The sequence below is a fragment of the Miniopterus schreibersii genome (genome assembly GCF_964146895.1).
Source record: "Miniopterus schreibersii genome assembly, chromosome: 14".
NCBI lineage: Eukaryota > Metazoa > Chordata > Mammalia > Chiroptera > Miniopteridae > Miniopterus > Miniopterus schreibersii.
The window spans coordinates 1,686,762-1,703,696 of record NC_138114.1 but is presented as its reverse complement, the minus strand read 5'-3'; the positions used below and the strand labels follow the sequence as shown (position 1 = coordinate 1,703,696).

The window sequence follows — 16,935 nt, the reverse complement described above, 5'->3', positions numbered from 1 at the left end:
GTTTTCAAAATTGGCTCTGCGGTTCAAGTTCCTGGGCTTGTACCCTCCCAGGGCCCCGATGCTGGCCTGAGTCCCCAACCTGGAGGCCTTCATGACTGTCCCAAGGGTCAGCGGTGAGTGCTTCTCCGGTGTTCATGCTCATGTCAGGTCTCCTGATTCCTGCCCTTGCTGGGCTGGATTGGGGACAATTAGTTCTAGCCCCAGACTCCATCCCTCCCCAGCCCTGCCAGGACTTGTCCAGACCCAGGACATGGCACACACAGGGAGACATGTCCTGCAAATTGGCTGCTGTTTGAGGTGTCCGCGTGGCAAATTGAACAAAATTTTGCAGCCACCCAAAGAGTCAGATCTGGGGGTTGAAGGACAGATCCATCGGCAAGCCAGGAGGTAGGATGAGCTTGGATGCATATCAGGAATTGGTCTCTGTGAATCAGTGAACGTGAGCATCAGCAGGGAGCAGAGGTCAGCTTGACTGTGGGTTAACACATTTTATTTCCCATTTACAAAAGAGGTGGGCTGCGTGCAAACTGGAGATCCAGTGTGATCCAGCGCAGCCCCCTCCTGAAACACAGAGTGCAAGGACCTGTCTGTTCAGTCTGGGCACCCAGCTCCTTACAGCCCTCCTCTTACTACTCTCTGGGTCTGGGCTGCACACACCCCAGCAAGGACCCTGCACAGTGGCACATCTGAGTAACACCCCAAAACACACACTCAGAAATCAAGAAAACCACATGTGCATATCATTTGCTTAAATAAAATCATTGACAGATCCTAGAGGGTTATTAATGAGTGGAGCAAAATGCAAAGAACTCTCTCTGTGTACATGGCTAGATTTCCTTACAGCAGGTTTCCTTAAAGTCAGACAGAACTTCTTGGTCCTAGCCACAGAGACCTGCACATCTCCTCTCCTGAGGGAAGTGGTCACAAGTTTCCAAGTTGGGTCCTGGCTAGAGAACAAGACTGCGGAGCCAGAAGCCCTCAGACCAGGTCTCTGACCTGCCCCGTGAGGCCTCCGGGGGTCATTCTTGGGAAGCTGTTTTGTCATCTTGACAAGTGGAGGCTGGGTGGATGTGCTGCCCAGCTCTGAGCTTTGTGCTGGTGGCCGCCCAGGCTGCACCAGGGATGTGGTGGCGGCGGCAGGGGATGGAAGGGGAGGTGCATGAATCAAGGGCAAAGCTCTGGCTGCCATGGGCCAGCAGCAGCACCCAACCCAGCTCAGCACTTCCTGGGGTGCTTGGAGTAGCTGAGAGGGTCTTAGTGGTTTCTGGTGCTGCTGAACCCTGAGAGGAGCCTGCAGAAAGCATGTGTGCTGCTTGCACTGGGCTGACTCCTCTTCGCTGCGAGTTACTCTGTCCCTCACCCCAGACCTGAGTGCAGCAGACAGGATTTACTTTCTTCATTTCACAAGTGAGGGAGGGGACGACCAGGGGGTCTAAGCAGCTTTCACAAGTTTACAGCACATGAGAGAAGAGGTCTCCTCAGCCCTGATACCCCACCCTCCCAGCGGCATTCAGCCACAGCCCACACAGCATGTTTTCAGGGCACCTTTGCCCTTTCCTGCCGCATTCGCTCTCCCTTAGCCTGCAAGGTTTGCTGGCCTCCAACCTTCGCCAGCACTGACCCTCCTTTGTCTGCACTTGCTCTGAGCTGGAGGCTTCGGGATCCAGGTTCTAGACAGCCTTGTCTCGTGTGGCCAGGGCCCTGCTCCTCGCCTAATGCTGCGGAGGCCCAGGAGAACCTGAGGGACTGTGAGATCTGGGGCTGGTGAGTCAAGGACGGACAGAGCAGCTCCTTGTTGATCCAAGCTTCTGCAGAATGGAGAACATTGTAGCTGTGCCAAGGACCTGGGCATGGAAAGTACTGTCCAACTGCATCCAGAACCAGGGAAATCCCTTGCCCAAGGTGCTGTCCAGAGCCCTGAATATGGAGGTTACAGCGCTGTACAAAACAGGGGTGGCCTTAAGGGGCAGAGCTGGGGAGGGTGAGGTGGGGAAGGGAGGGGCTGTGGGCTGCACTCTATAAATCAGCCGCATTAGCTGTTCTCTTCTCAAACTTTTGCCTGAGCTCAGAGACCAGAGCTGACCGGATGGGGCTTCCCAGGGCTTTGGGTTTGGGTGACCATTGAGGTTGCAGAGAGGTGAGTGAGCCAGAGACCACAGGCACAGTCCAGGGGGCTGCCCCTGTGCTGAGCGCCATTCTGGGTGGAGGAGGGAGAGCTGGGGCTCTGGGGGATGGGGCCCTTCCTGGGCCGCTGCTGCAGCTCTCGGTGGGAGGGTTCTCCTGGGGAACAAACTTGGCAGCAGCCTCGGCCCTGCTGGACTGGATCTCCCTGGTGTGGACAGCACAGGGAGCAGGGCTGGGCCGCCTGCGGAGCACTCGCCGCACCGGCAGGACCTTGTTGGATTTCTTGTTGCACCAGAAGGTGGCAGTGGAGACAAGGACTGTTATGGCCACGATTATGACCATGATGCCGGCCAGCACCCCCACAGCCTTCATTGGGTTGTCTCTGGTCTGCATCAGGAGGGTGTCCATGGGGCTTCGGGACAGCATCTGGAAGAGAGAGCCCTACAGTCAGCTTCCCCTGTCGGGTCGTTGGAAGACAGAGCAGGGGTTGTGAGCTCCTTTAAGCCTGATATTTTTTTTAACTTTCTGGGGTCAGCTATCCTTTGAGAATCTGATGAACACTACGGGCTTCATCACAGAACAATGCACCCAGAGAGGAAAACACAATGCATGCAACTCACCAGAAAACATGCACAGAGGAAGCATGCCGCAAACACCTTTCCTGACTTAAGGCTTCCTCCGTACCTGGACTTCTCCAGGAAGGAGGATGTCACTTATCTTTCACTGCAGGCGCCACATCTGCTCAACTGTAACAGGAGCTCTTAAAACTTTCTTCCTGGCACTGATCTGAGAACGATGCATAATGATTTCACTCCTGCTTTTCAACACCCGTGACAAGGCGGCATCACTACTCCCATTTTACAAAAAAGGAAGTGGGGGCTTGGCAAAATCCAAAGTCACACCATTATGATATTAAAACTGGGATTTCAACCTGACTCCAAAGCCTATGTGTTTGGTGGCACAGGAGCCTGTCAGTGCGGAGGGCCTTTTGAAGGAGGGCGGTCCCTCCCTCTGGCCCTGGGGCAGCAAGGCCTGAGCTGGCCATCGGAGCCTCTGCCCCAGCGAGCTTCCTACCCACCTCAGGGTCTGTGATGTCAATTTTGAGTAAGGCCGTGGTGCTGAGGGACGGGGAGCCACGGTCCTTGGCCTGCACCTCTAGGGACCATGTGCACCCTCTGTTGTGCGTGATATTATGCAGAGCATCCAGGGAGCGGATGGAGTTCTTGAGTCGGATCTCCCCCGTGTGTGCATCGATGTTGAACACGTTGGCTGGCTCTGCCCGGATGATGGAATAGTCCACCAGGTTGCTGGGCTCCTCCGCATCCTGGTCTGTGGCCTGTGCACAGGGAGAGACAGGCATGGCTGGGCTTCTAGGATAGTGCTGTGCCCCCCATCTACACCAACATGTCATATGGGGCTTGCTGGATGGATAGGACATGGTCCTGGTCCTATTGAGTGGACTGGAGCTGGGAGAGAAGTTGAAGGTGTGCCCTACTATGAACCAGGCCAGTGCCAGGCCTGCTATGTGTGCTGTGCCACTCCATTCTCAGAACAATCTAGGCAGGAGGTAGTGCTGAAAAACAAAAGCTTGGATACTGAGTGACTTGTCTGAGGATAGACAGGTAGAGGAGGGAGCTGAGAGTCAAGTCTGCTGGGCCTTGGGGTCGTGCTCCCACATGGGAGGCCTGCCTGCAGAGGGAGGGGCATTGCTCTGAGAGCAGGAGGCCAGCTCTGTGAGCTAAGGTAAAGCAGCACCTAACCCACTTGGGACTCAATCTTCCATTTTGTCAAGTGGCAATATCTTTTCAGAGGTCATTTCTGTGTTTGGTGGCACAGGAGCCACCTCTGGGTTGAGGTGAGGATGGGAATAGATCAGGTATCTTAAAAAACCCTTGCCAAGAGTGAGAATCCAATACATTTTATTTTAAAATAAATTCTTATGCCACATTGTCTCTTGCAGCTGCTAGAACAAAGCTTTTAGGGGAACTGAGTTGTCTTTGAAGCCCACCTCAATTTTCACTGGGGTCCCCAGCACCATCGTCTTCTCCTGGATTCTCTGTCCAAACTGGGGGTAGTGGTCATTGACATCATTCAGAGTGACGATCACCTCCGCCAGGCTGTACCTGCCTTCCATGTCCTCGGCTTTCACATAGAAGTGGTACCTCGCAGTGGCCTCAGCATCCAGGCTGGCCCAGGGCTGGGTGTAGATGATCCCAGTGGGTGAGTGAATCAGAAAGCTGCCAGGCACAGAGGGAACAGGCCGGGGTATGCACAAGGACATGCACATGCACACGGACACACTGCATGCCTGCTGTAATGAGCTGCCTCCAAGAAGTAACACCTTATGCAGCTCCTCTAAGGCATCCCACACGCCCTTCTCCCCATCCCTGCAGTCTGACTGAGGTAGGCAGGTCCGACCAACTACTCACCTACCCATCAACATTACATTAATGACCTGAGTCACAGACTTCCGTCTCCTCCCATGGTCTGTTCCTCCCTAGCCAGCACTGCTTGCCTGGCTCCTGAGGTCATGGCCTCAGCTCCAGGCCATCATGACAACCCTTCTCTCAGATCCAAGCACCTCACGGAGCGTGCCCAGTGCCTCTGCCTCAGGCTCTCCGCTGCTTCCCTCTGCTCCTTGACCCATGCTCACCTTCACGACCCAGGTCTCACCCTTTCCAGGTTGCTCCTGACTTCAGCATAGACCCCATCTACCCTCAGTCTCCCAAGCCCCTTGCCCAAGGCCCTGTCTGAGATTGGATCTACTTACAGGTCTGCCCCTGGCCCATACAGGGAGTATTTGACTTCACCCCAAGGACCTGTGTCTGGATCCACAGCCTGGAAGAGAGAAAGCTCCTAGTGGCACCTGCCCTTTGTTCGCGCACATCAGCAGCTCATGTGTCTGAGGGTTGTTTTCAATGGCAAAACAAGGGACTTGGGGGGTTGTCGGGCTCCGGTAGAAAATGATCTGGAGGCCTGCCCTGAAGCCTTAGTTTTCTGCCCAGGAATCTCAAGTGTTACAGGTTCCAAAAGGTCTATACCTGGAAGGCATGCATTCTATTCCTTCTTTGTAAATGAGAAAGGGAAAGGGGGCAAGTCCTGTGCCCTGAGCTTGGGGTTAACACTTATACCCCCTTATAGTCCTGTGAGGTGCTGTCCCCATTGTGAAGAAGAAAAAATGGAGTTTCCCTGAGGGCAGACAGCCTGTCCAAGGACAAGCTAATGAGTATGGGTGATTCAGATTGGAGCCCAGATTTGCCTGACTTTGTAATGTCTCCGTTGGTGGAGCTCCCAACCCGACCCTCAGTCCCTGGGCCAGACCCCAACCCACTGTGACAGCCACCACGTTGGAGCCCCCTGGGGCATCCTCAGGAATCCTGGCAATATAGTAGTGAGAGGTGAACTTGGGGACATTGTCATTGGTGTCCAGGAGCTGAATCACGACATCTGCTGTGGAGCTGAACTTCTCCGGAGTGTTTGCTTCAATGGCCAGGAGCTGGGGGAGGCAGAAAAGCAAGGACTTGTCTAGGTGGCAATCACTCCCTGTCCCAGCCCTGGCTCAGGACCCACCTGCCTCTTCTCAGTTCTTACTGTCAGCTGCTCTTCCTGCGACCATCCACAGGGGGCACCCCGCCAACTTGAAATGCCAGCTTTCTTATAGTTCCACCTGCATTGCTGCCCATTTCTTTTGTTCCACTGATTTGCATACTCCTTAGTTCCAATTTTTAAATGTATTGTGCTTTATGATATAATTTAATATTTGTTAGAGCAAGTTCCTGCCTCGTTCTTTTTCCTGAATTTTCCTGACTACTCTTACAGGTTGTGTCGAGATGTGTTGAGTCCCCTCACCAGCTCTCTGAAGGAAATTCTAGGTAAGACTTAATTGAGATGGCACTGGATTCTTTATTAATGAGAATTGGCATTTTTAATAGGGGTCCCTTCTTCATATCCTTTTGTAAAATTTTTGCATTTTTTGTCATTTAGATGTTGCCCATTTCTTGTTATAGTAATTCCTAAGAACTTTTTCTGTTAGTTGTCATTATAAAAGAAACTATTTTATTCTATTATTTTCACTGATATTTTTTGTATGTAGGAAAACTACTGGATTTCGTGTATTAATTTTGTAACCAATCATGTTAACAACTTTGCTATGTTTCTAACTATTTTTCAATTCCCCTTAGGTTTTTCTAAGCAAACAATCACATCACTTAAAAATAATGATAATTCAAGTTTTCCTTTCTAATGTTTATACCCCTTATTTCCTTTACGTATCCAGGAATACCATTATCCCTGCAATAGTGCAAAATAACAGTGGTCATAGCAGGTGTCCACATTTTGTTCCTGGCTTCACAGAATGCTTTAGAAGTCCATGTTTAAGAATGATGTTCACTCTGTATACATGTATAATTATAAGTAATTTTAACAATTTAAATAACATCAACAAATGTTTATTTTTTCCTTTTTATTAATATTTATATGTTTATGTACAATAGGCATTGTTTATATGTTGATAACTTCTAATAATTACAAATACAAAGAGTATTTTTTATGTTCTGCTAAAGTTTTTATCAGAATAGATGACATGTCAAATGCACATGAGAAAAGGATTTGTCCTGACAAATAGCTTCTTTCTCTGCCTATTAACACAGCAGCTTGCACACTGTAGTTTCCCTCTGAACCTCCCTGCAGTCCCGGGACAGCTGTCGTTCAGAAGCTGGAGCTCAGAGAGGCTACGTGAGCAGTCAGGGAAGGCTCTCTATCACCCTCTCTCCCTGCCCCGCTCTCTCCCCGAATCAGCAGCTGGGGCACAGGGACTGAGAGAAAGGGAGTAGTAGGACTAGGAGGGGCAGGAGTGATAAGGGACCCCTCAGGAAGGAACCCAGGTGCTGCTGTGAGCTGCTGGGGCCCAGGCCCCATTCAGGACAATGCAAAGCATCACATACCTTGAAGGTTAACACCTGGAACTTTTCAAAGTCAATGGCAGCTGAATTCTCCACGATGATTCTGACTTGGGCTTTATTCAGGACTGTCTGTGGTACCACTCGGAAGACATGCCCGATTCCCACCAGCTGCAGGTTGAATGTGGCATTGGCTTCCTGCAGTAGTTTGGAGAGGGAACAAGGAAGATGGGTGAGAAGAGAGACTCATGTACAGCAGTGCCGAGCGAGGAGCCTCCCTAGGCCCTGAACCTCGGGAGGTAAGCATTTCCTTCCTTGTGAAGGTGAGGCCATCAAGGATCAGGAAGGGTTGACAGACAACGAGGACCACAAAGGAGAGAAGTGCAGAGGCCTCACCCTGTGCTGGGCATGGGAGGCGACAGGACACATCCACAAATGCCTGTCTGGCCGGTCAGATGCAGAGGTGCTTTTGTTTGACTGACTTTTACTTTTTAATTGATTGTGAGTGTCTTTAGGCCAAGCAGTCTTTGATTACTCTCCCACCAGGCCCCTGTGACATAAACAGTGAAGGCTGCTGCAGACTCAGCTTTGGGACCTTGACCCCATATGATTTTCAAGAAGACAAGGTGAAGGGCAGAGTCACAAACCTCGTCTGAGTCATGGACAGTGATCCTGAGGCCCTGCAGGATTTCCCCCTGTGGCGGGTGCTCATACATGGACAGCTTGAATCTGGTCTGGGGTCCACTCTCTCCATAGAATGTAGGTGGGTGGTTGTTGAAGTCCACAGTCCTTATGGTGACAGGGACTGTGGCCGGGGCAGCTGGGCTCCCTGCAGAGCTGACCTCAGTCACCTAGGATGGGAGCAAGTGACCATGGCTGTGTGATAGGATAACTCCAGGCTCCAGTGACCCCACCTCCTGGTACTTATTTTTAAGTGGTCCCCTCTCCTGGAGTGTGGTCTGGCCTGGTGACTTGCTTCTGACTTACAGAATGTGGCAAAGGTGATGAGAGACTACTTGGCGATCAGATTACAAGAGATTATAACTACCGTCTTCTAACAACTCTCTCGCTGGCTTTGATGAAGCAAGCAGCACCTACAGAGAGGCCCATGTCTCAAAAAACTAGTAGTGACCTTTAGTCAACAGCCAGAAAGAACCTGAGGCTCTGAGCCAATCAGCCTAAAGGAATAAATCCTGCCAAACCCTGCCAATACTAGGCAGCCACTTGCGAGACTGTAAAACTGAGGACCCGGCTAAGCTCAGCCTGGACGCCTGACCCACAGAAACTGCAGGACAGAAATGTGTGTTTTTTAAAGCCATTAGGTCTGTGATAATCTATTACAACAGCCATCAGAGACTAACACAGTGCTACTACTAACCCAGAGGGCTGAGGCAGCACCTGGAGCCACAGCCAGTGAGCAGCAGATGCGTCTGATCCTTAGGACTCTTTCCACCTCACTGCACTACTCGCTCTGCAGCAGGACATGGGTTCAAACCCTAGCTTTACCCGCTCTGTCCCGGGTCCCTTGGCCAGGGGTAGGCGGCGGGGAGGGAAGTGTGGAGACACAGCAACAGGTACCTAACACAGGCTGCAAAGCCAGGGCCAAGAGTCCATAAGCACCTCGTGAACCACATGGCAAACATCTCAGGAGACCCTTCAAGGACCCCTCCCCTTGTTCTGTGAGCGCGCCTGGTCTCAGTTGTCGTAACAGTTCCCTCCTTGGGCCCTGCTTTCTCACACCGTACCTGCCTCTTAACTCTCTGAGCTCTGATGCCTACACCTCTCCATTTCCTACTTCACATCAGCAAGGGCCCCAGGGCAGCTTGAAGACAGGGCAGGAAGCACCAGGAGGGGACCTGGGCTGAGGGGCACAGTCACCCACCGGAATGGTGTCCTCATACACATAGTCATAGAAGGGTGTGCCCACGAAGACAGGGACCATGTCCTGCATGTCCTGCACGCTGACTGTGACCGTGGTGGTGGCAGAGAACACCACCTCAGCCCCTCGCAGCCTCCCTCCGCCATCCTGCAGAGGAATCGGCATCAGGAGAGGTTGGCTCTGGAGCTGCACCGGCTTCGGTGGAATAGGGCTCCTGCTGCTTACAAGAGACAGCTGAGATCACTCCCCCTTCAGGAGTGTTGGGAACATGAACTGAGGTGATGCATGGTCTTCAGTCCATGTCTGGTATGCAGTAGACACTCAAAAAGGTTCTTTTGGAAACAGGGTTAGTTTTCTCTCCAGGGAAATCATGTCAGACAAGTGGCAAAGGAAGGAATCCAAGTCAACTCTTCTCCCAGCCAGGAACCAAACCTCAACACCTCGAGGACCCCCAAGTGTGGCTCGGCTGCACCCAGTGTGGAATGGAGCTGTGTGCCGAGCCCAGCCCTGATGGAGAAACTGCAGGTGGGGCCAGCTCTGGTCTCCTGGCACAGCTGGACCAGGATAGCCGTAGCCCACAAGTGACCAGCAGGGGCCTTCCTGGAAATTAAACTCTGGGCCTAGAAGGTTGGGGTTTACTTCCCTCAAGGAGTAGCAACTTTGACGAAGCACTTGCTGAGTTGCAGGCCCCACACCACACACTTTAGAAATAAGAGGAACTTAGTTAAGCCTCAGGGATGGGCTGATGAGGAAACTGAGGCTCAAAGAGGGTAACTGGTCACTCAGAGCGGAAGAGGTGGGGTGAGCAAACCTAGGAGATGGGCAGAGGCCAGGCTGTGGGGGATGTGATGGGACATGAGTCTCCAGGCCTATTGAGGGGGACATGGCCTGTCAGTCCCCGGGAAGGAACATGACGATAGCAGCCCACAGCAGCCACCCTGGAGAATATGTCCATGTCTGGGCAGGGTCCACTGAAAACAGACATCACAGCTACACCCTGCCACCCTCAACCCCGACCCAACCATCTGCTCTCCAAACTGCCCCACTCTACTGTAGAGTCCAACTCTGTAGTCACCCAAGTGCAGTTTCCCCTGACAAAGGCTGAGGAAAGACTGAGTGCCCTCCATCCCTCCCCATTACCTTGGCAACCAAGGTGATGAAATGGGCCTGGGCCTTCTCATAGTCCAGGGTGGCCCCAGCTTGGAGGCGCAGCACGCCACTGTGGCGGTCCACGGAAAATCTGGTGGGCTGCATGTTCTGTAAGAGTGAGGGGCAAGCTTGGCCTGGGGAGGAACCCAGGCCAGGCCCAGAATGCCTATTCTGCTTACTGACAGGGGGGTCCTCACTGTCCTTGGTCATAGGACCTCCAGCCTCAAGGCTAAAGTTCATGTTTCTGGCCTCCAAGGTCCCCCTTGTTAGAGTTCTAGGTTCCCTTTGGTCTCCCTCAGTCAGAACCAAGAAGGCCCCTTCCAGAGGGCCTTAGCTCTCCCTTCCACTCATCTAGAAAACAGCTAGGTCCAGCTTTGGGCTGAACTCTGCCTGCAGGTTCCAGCAGATAGAAATGTCAGCATAGTGCTCTAACCTGGGGCGGGGGGGGGGGGGGGGGGGGGGGGGGGGCTCTTCAAACCCTGCAAGTGAGTGAGTGTAGGCCAGTCCTAGGCAGCATTTGGGGTGGGGGAGTGAGGAGGGAATTAGATGATCCACAATCTAAAAGAGGGTAACTGTGTGTCAGAAGCTGTTACTGAGCTTTGCATGGATTTAATCCTCACAGCGACCCATTGACGATGCACTTTTATCTTTCCCATTTTACAGGCAAGGGAACTAGCTGGGAACATTATATTACGTTTGAAGGCCTCATGGGTGGGAAGTGGTTAGATTTTTTCAGTATCTGTGGATCCCAAGAGATTTCTCTATAACCTGTGTTTTTAACCACCAAGTTGTATTGCCTTGAAAACCGTGAGAGCAAGAGAGTAAATGTGTAAAGAATGTTATGGAAACAGTAGCATGCGCAGGAGGGCAGCTGGTCGGTGCCTGGGTGCCCAGGGAGGTGGGGGGCAAGGAGGGTCTCACCTCTGACAGGGTGGGATGGATGGACAGGCACAGGGCTGGGGCATCATAGCTCTGCTCCTGAGAGCTGCCCCTTCTACCCCCTTTTCTATAGGCAGCTTTCTTCCACCTTGTATGGTTGCAAAGTGTTTGGGGGTGGAGAATTAAGGGCCCTGGAGATCTGGGGAAAGGTAGGCAGACCAACTCAGAGGAAGCCAGGGTGGGCCAGCCAGGGGAAGACAGCTTCCGCCCAAGCCCTTCCCATGTCCTCACCTGTCTGTCCTTCCCCTGCATTTACTGAGTTCTCCTTGGGACCTGATGTGGCATCTCTGACAATTTTGGGAAATAGTACAGGCACTGACCTAGGGCCTTGGTGATGGAGGTGGAGCCAGCTCGACGTCCCTCCTGGCCCATGCCTCTGGTTATGCCTTGTGTGCGCTGCCTCACCTGTAGGAAGTAGGTGACGCTTCCTCCGGAACCTGTGTCCCTGTCCACAGCATGAACCTTGAAGATGCTGCTCCCAGCAGGTGTGTCCTGAGGGGTTGTGGCCACAGAGGTCAGCCCTGGGCAGTGGCAGAATGCTCAGGGAGCAGGTACGGAGGGCCATGGAAAAGTGGGGTCAAGGGAGTGAAGGGCTAAGAAGAGGTGAGAAGGTGGGGATTAACCCAGGGAGCCTCCGCAGGGGAGGGACACAGCCCAGAGTGCAGGAAAGAAGAGCAAGGGAGGGACAGATGTGTTCCCCTGAGGATGGCTTCCAGGAGAGAGGAAAACTAAGACTTCAGGGAGATAAACTGTTTAAACATGAACTGAGAAAAGGGTTAATAAACACACACATACTCAGCATCACTAGGAATAAAATATGGACAATTTAGAATCAGAGTAAAATATTTTTCTCCTACTAAAACAAACATAAATATCTGAAAATTCCCAGTGTTGACAGGTGACAGGGAAACCAGCCCTCTCCCACGTCCTGGGGGAAAGACCTTATCAGGCTATTCTGGAAAAGCAATAACACCTGCAGGCATTCATGCTTTCCACCTAGTAACTTCAAATCTTGGACTGTTTCTTAAGGAAACAATTCTAATTAGAGAGAAAGAACTGTTATGTTCAGAATTTGATGTTTCTTATGACAGCAAAAATTTAAAGTATCTTAAATATCTAAATATAGGGGAGCAGTCCCATAAATGCCACCATTTATATGCTCACTAATGGAAGCTACTTAAAATAATTATGCAAATTTTAAAAGTAATGAGAGAAATGCTTGTAAATTAAATGAAAAAAGTATACAGAGCAGGTTTAGTGTAGTCCCAACTATGTAAAACATGCAGAAAATAAATCCAATAATCACAAAAATGACTAGAAAGAAAGACACTAAAATTTAACAATGCTGTTTCAACCAGGAAGGGTTTTGAGTGATCTTGAAACTTTTTTACTCTACTTTTCTACATATTTTACATTTCCACAATAAACATACATTATGATTTGGGAAATGGTAAATAAGCATTCCTTTGGGAAAAAAAATGAATGTGTGAGGCATGGCAATGGAGGTGGGGGGAGGACAGAGGGAAGGGCTCTCCAGAGGGCAGTGAGGGATGGAGAGGTGCTCTGCACACTGATGTCACGTCGCCTTGGCCAAGCCACAGGGCAGTCCAAGAGGGCAGGCCATGGGTCTAGGGTGGGAATGCATGGGCCCTGCCAAGCGGCTCCTAGCTCACCTCAGGAACCTGGACAGTGTAAGGCTCCTGGATGAACCTGGGTGCCTCATCATTGGCATCCGTCACTAGGATCATGACTTTTTCTGACACCTGAGAAGAGGCAAACGGGACAGGAATTGGGGCAGTGAGACCTTCTGGGAGATAAAGGGACAGTGGCCCCTAATGTCCCAGGTATATGTCTCTAGCCATCCTCCCTCCCTCCCTCCCTCCCTCCCTCCCTCCCTCCCTCCCTCCCTCCCTCCCTCCCTCCCTCCCTCCCTTTTCTTTCTTTTATTCATTCATGCAACAATATTATTAAGCAACTGCTTGGTGCCAAGCACTGTGTTCCCCTCAGAAGCAGAAGATAGTCTGGTGGTGTGTATTTTGCAAGATGAGATGGCAGAGCAAAGATCAGCATCTAAAAGACGGGTAGTGATATCATTCGGGGTGATGACAGTGGCATGCCAGGCACTGCCTGCATGGCGCAATTCTGATGACTCCAGGAGCACCATGTACACCATGGCCCAGGTACATGCATCCCTGTGACTGTGGATGCACAATGCAGGAGGCTGCATTCAGAGGCCCCAGAAGAGGCATCTAACCAGCCTGTGGTGGTGGACAGCAGGGAGGCTTTGTAGGGTGAGAATTAAGCTCTGCAGCAGTTTGTCATGTGAGAGGGGAAGAGGTAAAGAAGCAACATGTGCAAATGCAAAGAGGAATGAGCCACAGGATGTGTTCAGAAAATGTAAGTAGATTTATGACTAGATGTTGGTGGGATGAATCTGGGAGAAAAAGTGGGTAAGGCCAATAGGGCCCAACGGGGAGGCCCTGAATGCCAGACTGAAGCTGGGGTTTCATCCTGAGTGTAGTGGGGGCAGCTGTTAGTGCTTCTGAGCAGGCTGTGGCCAGGCCTGTTTCTACAGTGAGGGCTCTGGCCCCATTCTGGGGTGGATTGGGTCTAGAAGACTGCAAGCAGGAAGCTCTGTGGCTGCCAGGGAAGCACTGATGAGGGCTGGGGAGAGTGGTGGCCGTGGGGAAGGAGGTAAGGAAGGAGCTGGATCTGGGTGCCCAGGAATTCAGCTTGGGTGACTGGATGGCAGAGCCAAGAACCAGGCTGGAGGAGGCAGATGGGAAAGCAAACTTGAGGAGATGCTGTGGAACATGGGTGTCCTCCATTGGAAGTGCAGCTGGCAGGTCTCGCTCTCTCCATTCTCTCCCTGTTCTCTCTCTTTCCCTCCCTTTCCCACTGGTCTCACTCACTGCAGCCCTCTCCGGTGGACCCTCCTGTGGGCACCTTGGGGCAGGTCTTGCTGGGCCTCAGCTTGGGATTGCCAGGGAGTCCCCACACTCGCAGGAGGTTGGGGGAGGAAATGCTGCTCAGGCTGTGCTGCCCGGGAGCCAGCTCAGCTCTGCACTCACCAGATTGAGGCCGTCAGAAATGCTGATGATGGCTTCAATCTCATCCTCCCTCTGCGAAGCAAGGACCGAGTGAGTGTCCACGAGTGACCTACCTTAGAGTCCCAAGGCCAGGGAGCTCTCCCAGCTCCATTGAGCCGGAGAGAAGGCAAGGAGTAGGGCGGGGTGCCCAAAAGCCACCTCTGGCCATGCCTTCCTTCAGTGCTCTGCACACCTGGGTTCTCCTAAACCCAGAGGGATTGCTGAGGAGCCAGGAGAGTGCCCCCTGGCTAGAACGAGTAGAGACGCTAGTGTGCTGGAGGTCCCAGGAAGCAGGTTTTATTCCCTTTTCTTTCTTTTTCTCTGCCTCTCCCCCATGCCTCTCCCTATTCCACAGTTCTGCAGAGGTCCAGGTCTGTGGCATCTCAATCACTCCCCAGGACACAGCAGGGCTTCAGTGAGGAAAGGTGTTGAGGTCCCCAGTTCCCCAGGTAGGCACAGCCCAGTCACACTTTCCCTGCAGTCTCTGAGACCCACACCTTCCTTCTCCACCCTGGCCAATGGCTGGGCAGCCAGCCATCAGACCCGAGCTGGCAGCAGCCCCACAGCTGAGGTGCAGTTACATGGACAGCCACGCCCACCAGCCTAGTGTGGGGGCCGTGCCCTGTCACCTCGCAGGTGCAAGAGTGCAGAAGGGTAGAGTCTTACCAGACTCAGACCTACTCTAAACCATGCTTACCAGCCCTGCTCTGCCCTCTGAGGTTTTGCTTATGGGACTTCTCGAGGGCCGATCTTGAGGGGACCTTCCAGCCCACAGATGCTGGTCTGCAGGGCAACAGGCCATACGCCTCACACTGCCCCTACCTCCCTGTCCAGCTCTTCAACCAGTGTGATGTTTCCAAAATTGGGGTCAATGGAAAAGATGCTTCTAGCGCTGGAGTCAAAGCGGATGTTGTAGGAGACAGGGTCTCCCTCGGGGTCTGTCCCATTCAGGGTGTACACATGAGAACCTGGAAGGAGACACAGGGGAGACCTAGAATCTGGGACCCAAATTCTCCTAGAAGTGGCAGCTGCTTAGAACCAAGGATTTGACTGTTTAAACAGCAAACATGCAATTCAGTGCCTAAGGTACAGCCCTGAGCTGGTGCCGGCTGCTGGCCTCAGCCCTGCTGGCTGCCTCCCCTCCACCCGCATTCTTACTGCGGTCAGTGAGGCACTAGGTCAGCCACTCTGCAGATCCTCGGCTAGGGACAGACTGCAGAGGAGCCTCAGGCTGCTGGGCCGGCTGGTAATGGCTGGTAATGACTCCAGGAGCCCAAAGCTGAACGCTCCAGGTGGGGGTGGGAAAGGGATGCACCATTAAGGCGGGAGGGGTGGCTCCTGGGGCAGCAGGGGCAGGTGTCCCCACACCCAGATTAGTCCCTCGGGACTTCCCAGCAGGTGGCTCCTTACACTGCCACCTCTCCGCTCGGGCTCCGCAAGCCACCGGAGAGAGGGGAGTGCAAATCTCTCCCCTTTCTCCTCTCCTCTCTTTCTGCCTATCCCAGGCAGTTGCTGTTCTTGGGCCATTTTTAAGCCTGAAGATCTGCGACTCTGGGAGTCAGTACCTTTGCTCAAGGTCACAGCAGTGGGTGCTGGGCACCAAAGCCCAGCAGGAACCGCCATGCTGCCCAGCCCTGCTGCCGCCTAGAGCCAGCTCTGTCTTTGCGCCCCCAGCGAGTCTTCTGGGACTGGCCCAGCTCAGGTCTCCCTGGCAGCCCTGAGGTGCCAGCAACACCCCTGGGGAATTCGGGGCACAGCCGGCGCCCGCCCGCCCCCCCCCCAGGCAACCTGGTGCTCCGGTCTCCCTAGATTTGGGAGATCATGGTTGAGTGCCATGTCCAGGGGAACCAGGTGCCACGCCCAGGGGAACCAGGTGCCACGCCCAGGGGAACCAGGTGCCATGCCCAGGGGAATGAAGGCCGGTGCCAGGGCTCCTCACCGACAGGGGTGTCCTCTGGGAGGCTGAATAGAGCCATGTTCCCATCAGTGCTGCCGACCCATGTGTCGAAGAAGTGGGGGGCGAAGTTGGTCTGGGCTAGGAAGAAAACAGACAGACAGATGGACACCCCGGCGCGGGAGGGGGCAGCCTCCCCCGCGCGATGCGCGCCCGCCGCGCTCCCGGGCCCCGGGGCCTCAGGGGTCTCCCCGCCCCCGCCCCGCCGGCTCCGGCCGCACTCAGGTAGCGGCCAAACAAAACCCACCCGCGGGTAATGGGGAACCCGAGCCCGAAAGGGGGGGTGCCCCGGCCCAGGCCGCACCGGGCGCAGCAGCCCGCGGGGCCGCGGGGGGCGGGTCCCGGGCCGCCCCGGGTCTCCAGCGTCCGGGCTTGGGGAAGCGCCCCGGGAGTGGACCGGCCGCGCGGGGCCGCGGGCAGAGCCCGACCCCCCGCCCCGCCCTCGCGTGGCCGAGCCCCCTCCGCAGGGGCGGCCAGAGCTGCCCCCGCCCCCGCTCCCCGGCCCGGCGCGGCGCTCACCCAGGCAGAGGCGCAGCAGCCCCAGGGCCAGGGCGCCGCGCCCCATGTCTCCGCGGGCGGGCAGCGCCCCGGGGCCCCGAGAGCGCAGGGCCGGCGGGAGCGCGGAGGCGACGCGGGGGGCGGGGGGCGCGGGCGGGCGGAGGGCGCCCAGCGGAGCCGGGCTCGGGTCTGGCGCTGCGCGCCGGTCGGCGCCCGAGGAGACGGATTAGTGCGCGGGGGCCGGGCCCGCTCCGGGAGGGGGAGGGTAGGGGCGGGGTGGGGGGGGAGGGGGGGAGGGTAGGGGCGGGGTGTGGGAGGGGAGGGTGTGGGAGGGGCGGGGTGGGGGCGGGGGAGGGGGCGGGGGAAGGGAGGGAGGGGGAGGGAGGGTGGGGGAGGGGCGGGGAG

General features: G+C 54.3%; 1 protein-coding gene across 2 annotated transcripts; it reads right to left on the bottom strand.

Annotated features, from left to right (window-relative positions):
• Nucleotides 1–471: 471 nt before the first annotated feature.
• On the bottom strand, nucleotides 472–16,626 carry CDHR1 (cadherin related family member 1). 2 transcript variants are annotated; one of them, XM_081157874.1, is made up of 15 exons: nucleotides 16,552–16,626; nucleotides 16,018–16,113; nucleotides 14,901–15,046; nucleotides 14,061–14,111; nucleotides 12,663–12,752; nucleotides 11,395–11,481; nucleotides 10,042–10,158; nucleotides 8,905–9,048; nucleotides 7,670–7,873; nucleotides 7,068–7,220; nucleotides 5,456–5,620; nucleotides 4,895–4,962; nucleotides 4,133–4,361; nucleotides 3,203–3,460; nucleotides 472–2,550 (listed from the first exon to the last, which is right to left on the bottom strand). In XM_081157874.1, the coding sequence occupies exons 1-15, from the start codon at nucleotides 16,595–16,597 to the stop codon at nucleotides 2,017–2,019; spliced, it is 2,388 nt and encodes a 795-aa protein (XP_081014000.1). In that variant the 5' UTR covers nucleotides 16,598–16,626; the 3' UTR covers nucleotides 472–2,016. The 2 variants fall into 2 exon arrangements, with proteins under 2 accessions (XP_081014000.1, XP_081014001.1); XM_081157875.1 differs by lacking the exon at nucleotides 14,061–14,111.
• Between the last annotated feature and the right edge of the window lie 309 nt (nucleotides 16,627–16,935).